Source organism: Xiphias gladius, chromosome 15 (assembly GCF_016859285.1).
Source record: "Xiphias gladius isolate SHS-SW01 ecotype Sanya breed wild chromosome 15, ASM1685928v1, whole genome shotgun sequence".
Lineage (NCBI taxonomy): Eukaryota > Metazoa > Chordata > Actinopteri > Istiophoriformes > Xiphiidae > Xiphias > Xiphias gladius.
Window position 1 is genome coordinate 3,904,457 of NC_053414.1, and position 19,339 is coordinate 3,923,795.

Genomic DNA, 19,339 nt, shown 5'->3' on the forward strand with positions numbered 1-19,339 from the left:
CACCTCTTAATGCTGCAGTTTTCCTTTGTGTCTCTTTTTCAACTTACATCCATCAGATGGAAATATTCTATATGTCTATATGTTTGTTTTCTTTAGAAAGTTTCTCCACTAGAATTTAAAAATAAAGTTACATGAGGTAAAAGTAAGTTTGACTGCAGACCACACACCAGAGGGTCAGTGAGGTTAACAGAAAAGGTTTTCTCTTTATTCCTCTAAACCCCCCCCCCCTCAGCTTCAGCTTCAACTTTCTTAACATCCCAAAGGAAACTTGGTCTGCAGACAGGCATCAAACGTGCAGTTCAAAGGAACAAACCACTGGCAAGGAGCAGCAGTAATCTACAGTCAAAGGCAAGAATATGGTATAAAAAATGGTTACATCAAATGAAAATATTGACAAGAAATGCAGCTAGACCTACCGTTTAGAAACCGAAACAGCAGATCAAGCTGACGACAGACGGTGGAACACTTCTACCATTGTGTGTTTAAAAAAAGTCAGTGTTGCTCAGGTTACACAGTTTGTAAAAAGACACTTAAATCCGATTTTTGTGGGCAGATGAGCTAAGTGTCACCACTGGACTGAAAAACATAGTGTTACCGACAACTACTTCAGACACAGCAGCTTGGAAACATCTTGTTTCATATCAGTGGTTGAATGTAAGTGGGTACATGCACTCAAGCACTGTACTTAAATATAATTTTGAGGTACTTCTACTTCATCTGACTTATACTCCACAAGAGTTCAGAGGGAAATGTTGTAATTTTTACTCTTTAGTTACTTTGCAGATTCAGATTATTAGCACAAAATAAAAACAACTAATAAACTGCAATGTATTATTATGGATTAAGATATCTGGTAGTAATTAGCCCGACATTACCAGCTGCAACATTAGTGACGCTCGCACTTTTATGCATCAATAATTATAATCCAGTCCAAGATGAACTACTATGCAAAGGTCTTAGGCCCTTTAGATGTTTCCATTCTTCTCCATCACACAATCCCATCAGGAGGCGTCTGGCTGGTCAGGACAACGAGCCCAAACACACAGCCAGAGTCCTGAAGAACTGTCAACAGAGACCAGAAGAACCAGGAGTCCTGCAGCAGGTGGTCTGGCCCCCACAGAGCCCTGATCTCAAGATCTTGGAGTCAGTCTGGGACCACACGAAGAGACAGAAAAGACTGAAACGGACTGAATCCACAGAAAAACCATGGCAGGTTCGCCGAGATGCTTGGTAAAACCCGCCCGCCATGTTCATTGAAAAACTGTGCCCAGGTGTACCGCGGAGAACTGGTGCTGGTTTCAAGGCAAAGGGGGGACATAGCAAAAACTGATCTGGTTTAGATTTTTTTTCTGTTTACTGCAGTTTGTATGAAGGTAGTTGATAAGTAAAAAGTATTCATGACGTTATTGTTGAAAGCTTCCTCACTTCCACCATTGTTTAATATTAGTACTTCTTACTTACTGGAGACTATCATCTCCAAATACCAGTTTTAATATCCAAGTACTAAGTTTACTCTTCTTATTTTGAAAAGCAGAACGGAAGCAGGTGAAGCTTTCGCCGAGGACTCGTCCAGGACGCAGTTGAGTTGGAACCAGTGCGGAGACGAAGCCAAACCGCGCCGAGGTCCGATGTAATTTAGTCTTCTAACGAGGAAAACTCGTTAAAGCTACCGGCAGACTCTCAAATAGCGAATACGTGTTTTCTGTTCAGGAACCGCCGGCACCTTCGGCGACCGGAACGGAGACAACCAGCGGATTAAACGGCTTAAGGGCGACCCGTAACTTCGGTAAGTTTATTGTTTTTAAAAGTAGTTTCTCTTCGTCCTTGTTAACGTTGCCGAATGAAATGCCAGCCAGCTAACGAATTAGCTGCTGTTTCAGTCGCTAACTGTAACCGACCAGAGTTCTAACGTGTCAACGTTAACTAGCTAACCGGCGTTTCAGCCTGTTGTATTACTACGTTAATGTTAGGTGGTTTAAAGATGTCCGTCTTTCTTACTAAGTTTGAGGCATGTTTTAGCTCATTTACGGCATTTGCTGTCATTATATTCGGCATTATATTATCGGAACACACCTAAGTACCAGTAAAGTGACTTATCGTGTGTTAGTTTATTGTTTAATGTTTTTCTTTGCTTCCTAAAGTGTCACAATAATACTCCTGTACCCAATATTGCCCCTATATTTCCTTTCTAGTGTTTTTGTGAGACCGGATTCTGAATTGTAACTTCGCTACTTAACCACTGTAGAGAAATTATATTATCCCGGGTACTTTGATCACAGAATGCAGTATATTATCCCAAAATACTCCTGTATAACGTTTCTCTGTGTCCTTAAAGTGTGGAAATGAATGAATCCTGAATTGTAGGTTAGCTATTTACCCATTATAGAGTAATTATGTATATTATATAAAATTAGTATATATACTCTACACGGTATATGAAGTACAATTATACTAAACAGGGCTCGAGCAGTAGTTGTGGTTGACAGGCCGGTCTGTGGGTCTGTGTAGCCCAGCTGGCCTCTTTTGTTCTGGCCACGCAAACTGTTTAGCATGCACCACCCTACCAGAGCATCTGTCCCCACAGATGCTGCTTTTGTTCCCCGTTTAAAACTTGAAATTTGGCCCTTTTTGTCCAACTGTCCGCTCACATTAAAGGCTTACAGACATGTCGACCCCTTCTCCGCACGCAAATCTTGACCTAGAACCCGGAGAAAGTTTGGTCTGGGTGGATTAAAGCGGAGCTGCCACAGAAGCGATGGTCAGAGTTGAAGCTGTCAGTCAACTTGAGACCTAGGGCTGGGCGATGTGACAGAAATCAGTCTCTTAATACATGGTTTCCTGCAGTATTTCAGAGCGGTGGGCCTACTTCTGCTAAGATCAGAAAAAATAAATAAACTTTTATGAAATTACAGCCATCATAAATAATGTGTCCTTTGTTAAGACTGTCGTCTACTAACAAAAGTGACTCACGAGATGGGATGCATCAGGATCTCGGTGGCGTATCACCTCAGCAAAAAGCACTTTCTTGAGGGAACCCATGTAATTAGGAAACTATCTAAGACGCAGTGTGGCAAAAGCACAAAGACCCACATATAATAATCAAACTGACGTTAAAAGTAAAGAACTGTGTTTTACTGTTCAGCACAGTGTGAGACCAACTTCTCTTTGTGCAGAACATCAACGTCTGATTCTAATTTTGATGGAACTAAAATTTGTGGAACAATAACTTGACAAACTTACGTTATCACTAAATGGTTTCACTGGGAGTCACTAAGTGATAATACTGAGCTATCGCCCTGCTCTATTAAAACCTGTACTGACAAAACGTTGTACTCTTAAATTATTTAGGGATGACAATGTCCTTTTACCCTTTGTTTGGCTCCTCTACTGTGTCAGATGACCTATTATTTAGCAGCACACGGTAAAATGAAAAATGTGAAATTTCTAAAACCCAATTATGATGATTTATTATGAAATTGATCTTTGGTAAAATCCTCCAGCATAGCTTTACTTCTTTTTCTTCAAAGATTGATGACTAACCCAGTTTCGTTAATCTGGTTGTGTGCCCTAAATTTGGTCCTAACTCATCTGAAATAATCTATTTAAATTGTTTATATGGTGCAACAATGGAACTATTGCCTTAATCTGCTCATAATGAATTATTAGTGTGCCTGTAAGTACCCTTTCACCCCCTTAACCACCTCCACCCAACACACACACACACACACACCCTCCCCCCTGTTACGGAGGCATCGTGATGTGTTTGACAGGCTGCTCACTGACACTTTGCAGCCACAGACCCTTTATCTCTGTCTGTTGCCATGGTGAAATGGGTTAGGTGTGTGTGTGTGTGTGTGTGTGTGTGTGTGTGTGTGTGTGTGTGTGTGTGTGTGTGTGTGTGTGTGTGTGTGTGCGTGTAGGCTGGGGGTATTTCCTCTTCAGGGCTTGGGTGAAATCACACCGGGCTTGTGTAGCTCGCTTTCAGTGAGCTGGTAAGCTAGGTTGGAGGTCTGTCAGCCAGTGCTGGAGTTATGCTTACTCAGGCTGCACGTAGGCAAGCGTGCTGGCGTGTTTAACTTTTTTTTTAAATACTTCTATGTAATACATTTACATTTGTTGTCATCTCTTGTTTGGAGCCCGAGTCCTGACGGGAATTGAATCAACCAGTCAGCTTGTTTGACGCGCAGGATCGCAAGTGTTGTTGAGATTTGCGAGGTTGCCCCTAACCATTCGACATGGGATTTGAAAGGATTTGAATTTGACAAGCGGATTCAGAACCGGATTCATATCTGATCAAATGCTATTGAACCCAATCTCTGAGTGCGATAATAGAAAGAGAGTAAGAAAACCAACAGTAAGTAGAAGCAGAGTAGGCGACACAATAAAAGAATTTTTAAAAATAGAAAACATCAACAATATGTTAAGAGTATAAGAATAGAACACACTAACAAAATTATGCGACAAACATAGTTCTTCCATTTAATGATAAGATTTAGTTGTTGCCATGGTGATGCTGATGAACTGTTGTCAGACCTTGGTTGTGTAAAGAACCTCAGCTCCACGGACCTTCGTGTTGTTCAGGCTGGTTCAAAACCAACGGATGTGCGTCAAAATTCGGGGATAAAATCAGCTTTGAGCCGCAATGTGTGATTCACCTTGATGTCTGACTCGGTAGGTCGCTACGACCTCGTCACTAGAGGAAATCGATTCACAACAGAGCGATTGTTTCACACAAGTGAAGTCACTTTAGAAGTCATTCTCCATATCTGGTTTCCAGTTACAGGCAGTGAATGGGTCTCTGTCCGCCTGCACTTCACTTGCTGTATGACTGTATTCATGGCCTTTAAAATAAGCTCTGGTCATGATGGAGGGGTGAGGCTGGTCAGGGGGCATCTCTTTTTCATGATATGTCTAACTATAAATATCTTGGACTTCAAACCCCAGAACACATCAGATTTTCCAGTTAATTTTTCCAGCAGGGCTACAGGGTTTTCCCCAGGAAATGGGTTTGCAGCGGTGGTCGTCGTCAGTCTTCAATATCATTGAACTGCAGTGCTTAACAAAAATAAGCCCAAACATAGGAAATAAACGTATGGAACACAAAATAAGTGTGCAGTTTACTAGTCTGGTGCATGTGCAGTCGGTGCACTTACAGTGCGGACAGACCCCACAGACTAAAATGTTGGTCTGCCCACGGGTGTCTGGGTGGACCCTTGTGGACTTGGGCAGGTGATGAAATTTACGTCACACTGACTGTATGTAAAATTCATATGTGAGCCTTAACCAATTAAAAAGTATCTTATTCATTTAATCGTTACATTCATATATCCATTTTCTGCTGCCTATCCAGGCAATGATAGTGTTTAATAATTAATAAATGCTATTATTAGGAACCATTGTGGTATATAGCTGGGAAGAACTGACAGAAGTGCTACAGGTTCACTGCACACCTGTCACCTTGACTTTACGAAGTAAAAGCTGCAGTTGTACCACTTGTCAGTATCAGTATCGCTGAGGTCTGCCCAGACATATCAGAAGTGGACACTTTTCTAACAACAACAGACTTTAATGTGTTCACATTCATTCAGTACTTCAATTCATGTCTCAGTATGTGGTTGAAGACGTGCTCTTCTTTAATACAAGGGATTTTGCTGTTGAGGCTTATCAAGATGAATGATTATAGATATTAAGCATGTAGAAAGTTTTTTTTCTCTTTCTTTAGTATTTTAGTTTATCAGTGGTTTCACATACAGTGACTAATAAAAAAAGATGCAGCGCTCACCTCTAACCTTTAAAACACACTTCAGAACAGCAGAGGAGAAGAGAAGTTTAAACCTACTAATAGACGGATGTAAAACAAGTTAGTTTCACTTTGATTCGGTATTAACTGGTCTACTGTTGCTCCTGCTCCTCGGTCAAAGAGGTCGCGTTGTCGTATGTTTAGTTAGATTTTTTTCAGGTGGTGCTGTTTGGATGTTTGTCTGTGTAAAGTTGCTGTTTGGGGTACAGTGATTAGATGTATGACTAGAAAGAAAGATGTCTTTAATTCTGGTGGAAACATCCAGGCGTGGAAAGCAAAGCGTTTCTGCGGATATTTGATCAGTTCTCCGTTCTCGCTTTACGCCTCCTAACAAGACAGTGTAGTCATTGTAGAAGATTGCCGATTGTCCATTTTTTCTAATCAATGTAGAGCTGAAACAATTAAATGATTAATCAATTAGAAGATCAACAGAAATTAATCAGCAACAATTTTAATAAACGATTTATCGTTTCAAGTGATTTTTTTTTTTTTTTTTCTGGTTCCAGTTTCTCAAATGTGAGAATTTGTAAATTTTCTGTTTTTTTTACAGAATTGTAAATTGAACATCTTTGGGTTTTGGTCTGTTGGTCGGAGAAAACAAGAATTTCAAGATGTCGCCTTAAAGTCGAAAAAATTGCGACGGACATATTCACCATTTTATGACATGTTAGAGGCTAAACAATTAATCGACTATTTGAAAAAAGAATCTGCAGATTAATCGATATCGTGATTAAAAAATAATAGTTAGTGAAAACCTAAAATGGTGTTTATCAAAGGATAATAATAATACTAAAACGAAGAAGTAGATTCAAAATTAAGAGAAAAAAGACATGAAAACAATCCTTGTTAAGCAGAACCACAACCTTGGGTTCTACCTTGAAGAAATTTGATTTCCTGTTAAAAAAATAATAATTAAAAAAAAAATTGCATACAAATAATGGACGTAAAGATTCATGATCCAGCTTTCCCATATTCTCACAAACTTTTCCTGTTTCCAGTATCAGAGAGAAAGAACATACTGTAAATGATGTCAATCCAATCATCAGTTTAGGGTTTAGTTTATTGGACTTAAGCCAATTTATATGGCCTTGACTACAACTCTTAAAATCTGAAATTTGTTATCTGATGCAGGTATTAAAGGAATAGTTTGATATTTTGGGGACTAAACTTTTTGCAGAGAGTCAGATGATTGATATCACTGTGCGATAAATATGAAGTTGCCTGTCCACTTAGCTTAACATAGAAACTTTAAGCAGGAGGGAACAGCTAGCCTGGCTCTGTCCAAAGTTACAAAAACACCTCTAAAGCTCACTAATTAACACGTTACACAGTATCTCATAAGTTCAGTCCGCACAATTTTGAAGGCAGGGCAGCTGACTAAAGGGTTTCCTATTTAAATTGGATTTCTACCCAGAGTACTTTTTGCAGAACTTAATGAACCTCTGACGAGAGTGGACCTGGCAGGGCCAGAATATGTGATATAATGCTATTTGTCTCTTCTGACCCAAACTGTCTCCAACCGCTGGAGGGTTATGTGCAATGAGTCTTTTGAACAAACCCTACAAAACCCAGAATAAACCCTGAACACTTGTTAGATATACAATCAGCCACATCAGTTCAGAATTCGTCCTAATAACCAGTTGTGTAACTCGCAGATTTGTGATGACGTTGTGTCTTCTTCAGCCTTTTGACATCAGAGCTGGGCTTGTGAATGAATGCTCGGCTTGTTTTTTGTGTGTGTGTGTGTGTGTGTGTGTGTGTGTGTGTTTTTTCACGGAACAAAGGATTAAAACATCAGTTCCAGTGTGCTGTAAGTGAGTCACCCTGTCACGGACGCAAATGGCCCTGTTTTACACCTAACAACCCCACTCAGTGTACTGGAGTGAATACACATATTGTCTGCCACTGTTGCTCCTAGCTCCAAGCACAAAGACGGTGTGGGTGTATTGTAGTAATGTATGATGTGGTGTTGAAGCCTTTGTGTGTGCGTTTGTGTGAATGTAAGAAGAGGGCTTTTAAATTTTAAATGAATTATTCAAAGTGATGCCTTCGTTGACGGCATGTTTGCCTAAAAGTAAAACTTCTAGTTTAAAAAAAATCTTTAAAAGCATCAGAAAAAGGAGTTTGCTTTACATATATTTATTGTTTTTCAGCAACCAGAATCTCACAGTGTGTACGGGAAGTTATGAAACTTCTTTCTGTTGTGTCTGCAGATGATGTGTTGTGTGCCTGCACTGATGGAGACGCTCTGAGGGTGACAGTGGGAAAGTCCTCATCCTTCTTCCTTCAGAAGCTGCACAGATGTTTTCACTTGGACAGGAAAACATCTCCACCTCCCCTGCTTCCACCAAAGGACCAGTCAAATATGGAGAGCTCATTGTGCTGGGGTAAGATGTTAACTCATGAGTTTTTTTTCTCTCTGTGGTGAAAACTTCTACGTCACCAAGATGGAGCTTTACAGACCCAAACTAGTGGTTGCGCTTGATTTTGCCCCTTAAACACACATGTATGTGTACTTTACATAACTGCTGACCATTGTCCAAAGAAAACCATCGGCTTTTAGATTCATTTTCACTACAGTATGAGAATCAACTTGCAGAGACTTGAAACTTGCTGTAGGTAAGTAATCCACCACAGCGAAAACTTAATCTGCTCTGTCTTTTTATGAGGAAACTTTGATTTCATAGTGTGTTAATTCAGTTGTGAGCGAGGACTGTGTTGAAACTGGTCATGGTGGTGCATTCAGGGACACTATGCCATCCAATAATCAAGAATCAGCTGGCGAAAAGCATGCAAAGGCCTTGCATTCATGACTTATTTTGTTCCAGTGCCAAAGCCCAAAAGACAGAGTAACCAAACATGGACAATAAACATTGTGAATGGTAGTTGACTCAGACGTTGATTCCATCAATGCACCAGTAGAGACAGTTTTTATAACCAGTCTCTGCTCATAGATGCTTAACTACATGATGATATCACAGCCTTGACTAAATAAAGCAACAGAGGTGTAACTGCTGTGGAGTACCCATCTCAGGCAAGGTTCAGGTCTCAACAAGCTAATTTACAGAGCCAGTCAAGAGTGAGTAGAGCTGCATATCCAGTTTTTTTTAGCTACTTGATGTTTTTTTTTCTGCCACTGTTTGCATGAGAGACAAGGTATGTAAATTTATTTATCTATTTATTTATTTATTTCTCCTTTGTGATAATGCCACCTTGCCAGAAGCTGCACAGACTTGGATTACATAGGTCCCATAAAGATCACGTCAAGTTTTGCGACATGTGGAGGAAGGTGAAAATGGAGAGCTACAAGTTTGTAGTCTTGGAAAAAATAGAGGAAAAGGAATTCTTAAAACACTGGCATCCATCTTTCATTTGTTGGTGCAGTGTAATGCAATGCCATCTGACAAGCTAGTGCAAGTAAAATATAAGGAAGCGCATACATTAGGCAGAACACGTTGGCCTCATTCATACCTGGCGTTAACATGCGTCTCTGGTGATCAGGTCACAGGTGGACAGCTGTAGTTACGTCACTTTACACCTGGGCCTAGTCTGCCAGAAGTGAGAAGAAGAAGAAATCAAACCATCACAGACTGCGTCTATCCCTTTGGTGTGTTCCAGGCAAACCAAATCGCCCAATATGTTTGACACTCTTAATATATCTCTATGGGCTTTTCTAAATTTTCAGACGTCATGACAAAGCCGGTTGACGCAACTCGTCCGTATTGTATTTGTTTACGAACGACCACGTACATCCGCTAACGCAGAGGACGTCCGTTGAGTAGGTCCTTCAACGTGGCCCAGGACACATTTGTGTTCCCACCACTAATATAAAGTGGCCATATGCGGCCCAGACCACCTCCCAATGTGGTCTGAGTGATCAGATCTCAAATGCGTCGTCAATGCGTCTTTTTGTGCATTCACGCTTGTACTTAGAGCTGTCCACTTGTGATGGGATCACCTGAGGTGCATGTTAATGCCAGGTATGAACGGGGCCTGTATGCTGCTCACCTTGCCTACGTCTAGATGGAAGACAGTTTTACAGAGTTTTACAGTTCTACCTCAGATGAGTGTAAGCTGCCCTGTGGAATGGCGGGGTTTCTTTAAGATTTTTGAAGACTATGACTGATTTCGGTAGTTTGAGAAATACGAGCTTTTCTACGAAGGCCTTTTCTTTCATTCAACTAAAGAAGGCAAAGTTTTTTTAAATGTTAGATGTTGTCTGAAAACCTGCAGCCTACACAAAATTGCCTAAAATTGGCAAAATTTGTATTCAGATCTGGAGTTTTATGATCAAACCAGATTTAAAAATCTGACCAGACATTTGACATTTTATGATACTAAGTACTGTGGACACATTGTGGTTGGTACCACAATGTATTGAGGTTTGATACCCAGCCCTGATCTATGGTCTTGGCATTTGTGATAAGCTTATAAACTGAACTTCCTGGTTTGTTTCATGATTAGATAAGAATTTGGACACTATTAAGTTTGTCCAAATAAATAAGATAAAACAAGTCCCTTCATCTGAGCTCTGTGCCTTGCAGCATTTTTTTATGTACAGAATGAAATCCAATCCAGTAGTTTTGTTTGGCAGCAGCATGACTGAGCCTAAATCCAGTTAAGTGTGTCGAGAAACTCAACCACAGAGAAAGCAGCTGACCGAAGGCCATTCACTGTGGACACAAGAGAGTCTGTGGTTCAGGGAGCCCGAGGGATGTCAGGAAAGTTGTGGCTGCTGTGGCTTCAGACCCTTTGTTTGCCTTTGTATTATAGTGGTCCACGAGTGGAATTAAACAGTCTGGGAGAGCCTGCAACTGACAATTACGCCGGCCATAAGGTTTAATTTTAAAGAGCCATACAGTTTGTGAAAACAGAGGTTGTGTTTTTTGTGTCATGCAGTGGAGGCACAGTGGAGTTAGGGTGGTCTGAGATTATCTGAGGAAGGAGGTGGCTGTTACTTTATCTGAAACGCAGGAAGTTTGCATTATCCAGCGAAAGAATGGCTCAGCTCTTAACTGAACTCAAATGTTTATTTGCCCTGTGGCTGGTAGCAGTCTGGCTCCGAAGATAACCTTCCACTAAACTGACTTTTAATTGAGAGCCCCGTAACACTCAGCTCTCAGGATTCTCTTTTCAAACGCTGCACAGCTCAGGATGAGAATAACGCTGTCCATGGTGTTTTGCAAATAAATGTGGTTCAGTTAAAGTTGTATTTAACAGGCGTCCTGATGGCTCGGCTGGATAAACTGTAAACCACATAAAACCGCAGCTTCCTGCCTTTGAATCTGAACTGAAATGGTTGTTGTTCGTCAGCCTTTTCGGTCCCAGTAAGTTTCCTGTCAAAAGAAACATTTGGGCAATACACTTACTTGCCTTCTTTCGTGTCGTACAGAGAGAGGGCCAGGATGTGTTTACCCTAGCTTAGCATAAAGGCTGGAGGCAGGGGGAAACTGCTAGCCCTCCAACAGCTCCAAAGTGGTCTGGTTTACATGGTGTATCTTTTGTTTATTGAACATGTGTAGAAACAGGAGTGTAAAAAGGTGATTGCTGTTTTAGCAGCTGTTACTCATCGAAACCCAACAGGCGTATTTTTGAACTTTTGGTAGGCCTTCACTGGCCAGGCCAGTGGTCCGTAGCACAGGCCGGGACCTGGACTTTGACTTTAACAACAGTGACTCGTGACTGTACTTGGACTTAGACTAGAGTCTTTATACGGGATGTCTATCAATTCTCCCCAGGCTCAAAGATTAAATAAGATTTTTATTTTAAAAAAAGCGCTCTGAGTGACTCTGCATTTATGAATCAACTCTTCATTTTCATAATAGTTTTCACGAATCCGATTTACAGCAGCCAATCTGGTTCACAAGCAGCAGGGAAAGATGTGTTTGTCCAATAAATGAATGTAATTGTGTGACAGAACTAACACACCAAGACTTGTATGATTTAACTTTAGGTGTCATAAAGTAACAAATACAGATTTATTACTAGGAGGTTTAATACCCAGCCTAGTAATAAAGGAGCATTTATTATTTATTATTTCTGTAAAATTAAACATTAACTGTTTTGGTTAGCGTACCGTTCAGTGCTACTACATTCAGTCGCACAGCGACTTGTTTAGGAAGCAATACACAGAATCACTTGACTGTAGACCTGACGGTCTTGACTTGTGACTTCATAGCCAAGACGTGAGACTTCCTTGTGACTTGCAAACAATGATTTTGTCCCACTTCTGTTTGTAATAGTGTTTTTTGTTCGGAAGGAGCTCTAAATCCACTTAAGTGTCCAGGCTAAAGAAAGCAGCTGACTTCCTGACTGAAGGCCATTCACTGTGGACACAAGAGACAGCCTGTGGTTCAGGAAGGTCGAGAGACGTCAGGAAAGCAGTGGCTACTGTGGTTTCTGACCTTTTGTTTGCTTCGCATTGTCTCAGGAACTGAAATAGAGCTGTCTGGGACCTTAGACGTGTCGAATCTTTTAAGCACTGAAACGCCACAGCGGTACAACCTACTGTGGGGTTGAGCGATAGGCGGAATCTATGTCTGATGGACTTTATGGATGATTAATAACAACAAAATATCTGCCTTTATATTTCTGTCTCCTCAGCATTTAAGGTTTGAAATGTCACATAAATCATTAACTTCTAAGATCACGTTATTAGCTGCGATGGAACCTTAAATACCGACCGTCATTTGTTGCACAATGTCCTACACAATAAAAAACAAACAAGACACATCACATGGGCATACAGTATGTTTAGTTTAAAGACTTTGTAATCCAGCACTGCGTGGATCTTCCATGACTCTTCTAAGACATTTCTCTTCTTGTGTATCCAGGTGTAACGGCTCTCTGCCCAACGGCGACAAGGGGAGGCGGAAAAGTCGCTTCGCTTTGTGCCGCAGAAACAAAGCCAACGGTGTGAAACCCAGCACTGTCCACACATCCTGCACGCCTCAGGCTGCCAAGGTGAGAGCACGACACCGGGCCATGTCTTTGAAGTATAATATTCTGCAATCTACCTTTGGGATTAATAGAGTACTCTATTCCTCCATCCATCCCCTCTACCCATTGTCCAAAAGTAAAGCCCCTTTCATTATTTCTGCCCACTGGGATCATTCTCTGGATCATTTGATCATCTTTGGTCTATAAAATGTCAGAAAATGGGGAGAAATATAATTTCCCACAGCCCAAGGTGTCTGAAGATGGACAGAAACTGGAACCACTAAGTTTTTGGCATTTTTGCTCGAAAAAATGACTAAAGTTAATGTTCCACTATCAAAACAGCTGACGCTTCATTTTCTGTTGATTGACTAATCAGTTGCTGGACTATTTGTTGCAGCTGTATATATGTTTTATATTCCTTAATCATTTGTGATTCAGACATGTTTCTGAGTTGTTTTATACAGTTTCATATCGTAGAAATAACAAAGACGACACACTCATATCCTCATATTAAAAAAAGGGTTTCAGTATAAGAACTAGACTACGCATGAAAACACCTCATCCCATGTAAGTTGAGGTCAGCAGTTTTTTTTTTTTATCACTTCTGTTTCTGCAATATTACCAGGATAGAAAAGAGGATTTATACTGAGCACGAACCTATTTAACTGCAGCAGTAGCTGATATTTTCTCACACTCGCTCTTTCTTTTACGAACATATTGCAAGATTTTTAAAATATGACACCGCTTTAGAAGAATTTAGAAGTTTTGTCTTCTTTTTATGCTTCAAGCATCCTGTACTATCGCATCTCTCCGGTGTTTCTACAGGCTATCAGCAACAAGGAGCAGCACAGTATATCATACACTCTGTCCCGGGCGCAGACGGTGGTGGTGGAGTACACCCACGACAGCAACACAGACATGTTCCAGGTTGGTTTCATCCAAAAATAACTCTACCCGAAGGACAGACCGACCCTGCCACACGGGACGGGCAGATTCAGTTAAACGTCGGTTAATGGTTGGTTTTACAATCGTGGGTTTTGATCGCCACACAAGAATAAGACAACTACCTGAAAGTACAGCTGACATTCATACTCTGAGCTTCATTCTCTTTTACCTCGTTCTTTTTTCACTGAGATTCAGTCGAGCCTCACTGGGTTCCCCCGGCACTTTATGTAGATTAAACACATTATTAAAAAGATGAATGTCCGGCTGGTGTTTTATCACTGTTGGTTGAAATCTTGCATTTCAAAAATATCAGTTTCTCATATTTCCAAAATGTGAACTTCTCAGCAACGAAGAAAATAACTTATTGGTTTGTTTGTTTTTTGTTCATTTGTTTTTGACCTCCATACATAATACGTATTATTTATTCAATAAGGTTTGGTACCTGGGATATAGTAACTTCCTCAACCCAGGAAGGACCGCCTTAAGTCCACGTAACAGAAATTCAAGCTCAAAGGTCTCCTCTCATTGTCTTCATTCAGCAAATGTAAATTCTGTCGAAGGCAAAATAAAAGTCTGAACCAAAAAAAAGAGAAATTACAACTGTAAGAATGAACGGATGAATAAATGCATAAATAAATAAACTATAAATAAGGAATAAAAAAAAAAGAGGAACGAAGCAGACTAGCAGACAAAGTGCTGTCATAAAATGTGGTGTTCTTGCACCGTTGGATTCGTTTCCAGGATCCTCTCTCTTGTAATTTGGCTGTTTTGTTCTGAAATACATTGACACGAATCTAACGCTGAGTGTGTAATTACAGATCGGCCGTTCGACGGAGAATCCCATTGACTTTGTGGTGACAGACACGGTGCCCGGTGGTCAGGGCCAAGCAGACAGTCAGACGATTCAGAGCACAATTTCCCGCTTCGCCTGCCGCATCATCTGCCAAAGAAACCAACCTTACTCTGCACGGATCTACGCCGCGGGCTTCGACTCCTCCAAGAACATCTTCCTCGGGGTAGGCTGAGCCGAGCGCAGCCGCTATTCATTACTTGTGTTTGTCCTTCATTTCGGAGAAACGTGAATTCTTTACGTCTCCGCAGGAGAAGGCGGCCAAGTGGAGGATGCAGGACGGTCAGATGGACGGACTGACCACCAACGGCGTTCTGGTGATACACCCGCGCCAGGGGTTCAGCCAGGACTCCAAACCCGGCCTGTGGAGGGAAATCTCAGTCTGCGGCAACGTCTTCACGCTGCGGGAGACCAGATCGGCTCAGCAGAGGGGCAAGATGGTGGGTCACAGATGCACCGAGCACTTACATGCACAAGCAGGTAAAACAGAGCAAAAGTGATAAATTAGCTGCGTGATACAGCAGACCGCGGCCCCGAAGGACCAAACAACCAGGAGTCCCGAATAACAACTCTGTAATGTAATTCGGTAAAACAATACCACAAACTGCGGTCTCAAAGAAGACCTCCTTCAGCGGCAGTCTGTCTAAAGGGGACAATACACGGGTGTCATGGACCCGCCCTCACCACTTTCCCTCTGATCGGGGTCATACAGAGGCTAATAACACTTGTCCCTTTTGGGGTTTGATTTTAAATCATTGTTGCTGATGTTTATGCGACATTTAACTGACTAACTGACCCCTGCTAAGAACTGAGTTTGAATCGTGGGTTTATTTGGTGTTTATCTGATGCAATTCTGTGCAATTCTGTGGTTTCTGGTGTTTGTGGGTGTGGGTGTGTGTGTGGGTGTGGGTGGAGCTACAGTTGCTGACTGGAGCCTCTGTGGCCAGAGCAAACAGAGATTAGCCTGTGAAACCAGTGTCATACCGTGTAAACGGCTCAACCGCACACTCAGTATACAGTTGTTTCCTTTATGAACGGGGGACATGGTTGATTCGACAGGTCTCAACAAAGAAATTTGACGCGTGAAGCTGCTGCTGCTGCTGATACTGCTGTGAAACCAGAAGTCTTGCACTTGACTAACGTTAAGACTGACTACGTGTCGTTTTTTCCTAAATCCAGATTTGAACATTGTCATCACTTTTTGTTTTTTGTTTTTCATCAAAATATATCACTGGTTTCGAATCGTGGCACGGTATCGGCAGACACCCTGAGTTTTGGGTGTCGCCGCTGGCATAAAAAGTTGGATAAGAAGCTGAATCCTCGGTAAAAATCCGGCCCGTCAACATAAATTTGCTCAACAAATGTGCTTGTGCAGTTCACACGGTTTCTCTAGGCAGAGATGGGGAATTAACAACGCAGTTAAATGCCACCGGCTGAGGCCTGTAGAATGTAATCATAACAAGTCTTCCTGCCTTTATGAAGAAAAATCATTAGAAAGTCACGATGATGTATAACTGGTGCTATTTAACTCTAAAAAACCGAGAAAGGTTCGACTTCTGCTTCATTTATCTTCACGGCAGGAAGTAACATCAGCGTGTTGAGACTCTAAATGCTCTCAGAATTGACTTGAATTGAAAGAGTGCAGCGACACAGTGCGGTGGTGTGACCGACCTGCATCCTTTCACCCATCTCTTCCTCAGGTGGCCTCTGAGTCCAACGAGCTGGTGGACGGCTCGCTCATCGACCTGTGCGGTGCCACCCTGCTGTGGCGGACGGCCGAGGGTCTGGCGCACACTCCCACCGTCAAACACCTGGAGGCGCTGCGGCAGGAGCTGAACGCCGGGCGGCCGCAGTGCCCCGTGGGCTTCAACACGCTGGCCTTCCCCAGCCTGCGCCGCAAAGACGTGCTGGACGAGAAGCAGCCCTGGGCGTACCTGCGCTGCGGCCACGTGCACGGCTACCACGGCTGGGAGGGACGCCCCGACCCCGACACGGAGGCCGAAGGGCAGGAGAGAGAGTGCCCCATGTGCCGGGCACGGGGCCACTACGTGCCGCTGTGGCTGGGCTGCGAGCCGGGCTTCTACGTGGACGCGGAGCCCCCCACCCACGCCTTCGTCCCATGCGGTCACGTCTGCTCGGAGAAGACGACGGCGTACTGGAGTCAGATCCTGCTGCCGCACGGCACGCACACCTTCCACGCCGCCTGCCCGTTCTGCATCGAGCCGCTGAGCGGAGAGACCGGCTGCGTCAGACTCATCTTCCAAAGCCCGCTGGACTAGAAACCGCTCAGACTTCTAATCTCAAGCCTTAATCAGACGTCTGGACAGAGCAACAATTTTCATAAACTAATTTTGATAATAAATTAATTTAACTTAATTTTTGATAAATAGAGGTGCATTTATCGGGCAGATTTCTCTTTTTTGAATATCATAAACGATTCCTCTGGACACAGCTGCAGGAAAACTGTCATCCTGTTTGATTTGCCTTACACTTCCTTATTTATTCTCTTACCTCCTCAGTACTGTCTTTTTTTGTAAATCAGTGCAGAATTTAACAGCAGTCGTGTTTCCCATTATTTCCCTACAGCCGATTACTGTCTCACCCTGCCGTAAAGAGCCGTTGACACTAAGACATGATCATCAGTTTGGCTTCAGTCAAGTGCTCGTGTCCCATTTTGGGCCAAATGTTGATTCGGAAGCTTTTTCAGCAGAAAAGTGTAAAACATTAAATTGTGACAAAAACTCCATATGCCTGTATTTGATCTTTTCCTCTGAAATCAAGTGACCTTCCTCAGTAATGTCGTTGCCACTTTTAAGAAGCAGTAGTTGTATTTTAATGACCTTAATACAAACTTTACATCATAACATAACAGAAATATGTCTGGGAAACTTTTGAAGCTGTTGGCTTGTGACTTGAAACACATCTAGAATGAGTAGTTGTATTTATTTTTTATTTTTTTTTTTTTCAATAAAATAAAAGTATACTAGAGACATGAATGACTCTAAACCAGCCTTACTTGGTAGTTACATGAGGAATTACCACTGATTAAACACTGTCGTATTAGATGTTGCATGTTCTCCCGGAGTGGTCTTAAGCAAAAACGCATGAATAATAATAAAAAAGAAAACTATACAATAATGAAAATATGTGCTAATGCTAAAACAGCAATATCGCCGACACTTTAGTCCAGGGACAGTTCAACAACTCCTGACCAGATTACCATGAAGTTATGGAGGTGGACGCCCATGAGACTGACGTTATCGGTGATTTTCTGACCTTTCCTCTAGCGCCACCATGAGGCCAAACCTCCCACGTGGAAACGAGAAATACAGAAATGTATCTGGTGGTTTCCTTCAAATGTGCCCGGTCGCATTCCCGCTGCCAAGAGGATGAAGTGTTTTGAGTTTAATGACCCCATGACCTCGTGTACCATCCTTAAGACCTTCACGTGTAGCTGTCTGTCTAGTTCTAAAAACACCAAAACCGTAGTCGTGTTGACCTTTACTCCTCTTGGAGCGGTTAACAGAGTAGGATCTGTTCCGAGCGCCGACACGAGGCCAAACTTGGGTTAATAGGTGAATTTCTTTTTTTTTTTTTTTCTTTTTTTTTTGGGTGGACCTTCCTTCAGTCGAACCAGTAAAACCTCCGCCGCTCTCAGTGTGACCCTGGATGCATCAGAGGACACCTGCAGGGGGGTGAAGGTAGGACTGAAATGATCGCACACTGACCCACGCGGACGCATGGAACTGGGAGCGTGAAGTGTGTTTTTTCTCCAGGTTGTTACTTATGTGTGTGTTGCCCTCAGAGCTGGGCAGTCTCTTTCGGTACATGGGTGTCTGTCTCTGCTCATATTGACCCAGAGCTGTAAACCAGGCTCCTGCATCGTTTGAACAGAACCCATGAATCACTTCACTCCTTTACCTGCAATGTCGCTGATATTTTTTTGATTTCCTTTAAAACAGACGATAAGATAATTCACAATGAAAAAATACGGTCTTACCAGCATCCCTCACAGAGACATTGGTTTGACAAAATAATCTCCACTCAAAATGTCAGGATCCTTCCCCAAACTGCTGCAACACAGGTGGAAGTACAGTGTTGTCTAAAATGTTGTTTGCTACGGCATTAAGATGTGAGTTCACGAGGACTGAGGCAAATAAACGAAAACAGTGTTCACATACAGACTGATTTGTTTTGTTTTTTTTAATTTGTTACTTTTTTTGTATGGCTTTCTTTTTTTCTTTCAGTTGGGATCTCTATTCTCCTGCAAGGGGGGAATTCCTCTTGCACCATGCTAACGTAAAAACCTAAACACAATACGCCGATTTAAAACATCGACAGAATACAAGAAAGGGTCAAGGTGATAAAAGCAGAGAAAACGCTGGAGCAACGGGCAAAGGGAAAAGGTAAGTGCTAAGCTGTGCAGGTAGCAAAGAGGTCGAGTGATTGATGCACGTGGAATAAGTGGAGCCAGATTTGCTCAAGAACTGATTTCGCTTTCTGTCTGGTTTTCTGGCTTAAAACTAAGGAGGATGCTGCTTACCCAGGGTTTGATTTGCCACCTCGCCAGTGTTGCAAGTTTCAGTCCTGAAGGTCAGGGCTGATAAAATCACATCATGCAATACAGCTTTTGTTGCGGTTTACGTTGCAGTACTGAGCAAAGGTCTTAGGCCCTTTAGTTGTCTCGATTCTTCTCCACCATCAGTCCCATCAGGAGGCGTCTGATCTGTCCCGGATTCATTCCTGCAGCAGGAGAACGAGCCCACACCTACAGCCAGTGTGTCATGAAGAACTAACCTCAGAGA

At 42.3% G+C, this 19,339-nt stretch overlaps 1 protein-coding gene across 1 annotated transcript; it reads left to right on the plus strand.

The window, feature by feature from the left end:
- Positions 1-1,539: 1,539 nt before the first annotated feature.
- Positions 1,540-17,275, plus strand: LOC120800860 (E3 ubiquitin-protein ligase pellino homolog 1-like). Its single transcript, XM_040147283.1, has 7 exons — positions 1,540-1,786; positions 8,014-8,187; positions 12,634-12,763; positions 13,565-13,666; positions 14,503-14,700; positions 14,786-14,974; positions 16,235-17,275. Exons 2-7 carry the CDS (start codon positions 8,102-8,104, stop codon positions 16,811-16,813), a joined length of 1,284 nt encoding a protein of 427 aa, XP_040003217.1. The 5' UTR covers positions 1,540-1,786; positions 8,014-8,101; the 3' UTR covers positions 16,814-17,275.
- Positions 17,276-19,339: the final 2,064 nt, after the last annotated feature.

Coding starts and splice junctions, on each gene's coding strand:
- LOC120800860 (XM_040147283.1), top strand. CDS start 8,102: ATGTTTTCACTTGGACAGGAAAACATCTCCACCTCCCCTGCTTCCACC. Junction 12,764..13,564: donor GCACGCCTCAGGCTGCCAAG/GTGAGAGCACGA, acceptor GTGTTTCTACAG/GCTATCAGCAACAAGGAGCA. Junction 14,701..14,785: donor CCAAGAACATCTTCCTCGGG/GTAGGCTGAGCC, acceptor ACGTCTCCGCAG/GAGAAGGCGGCCAAGTGGAG.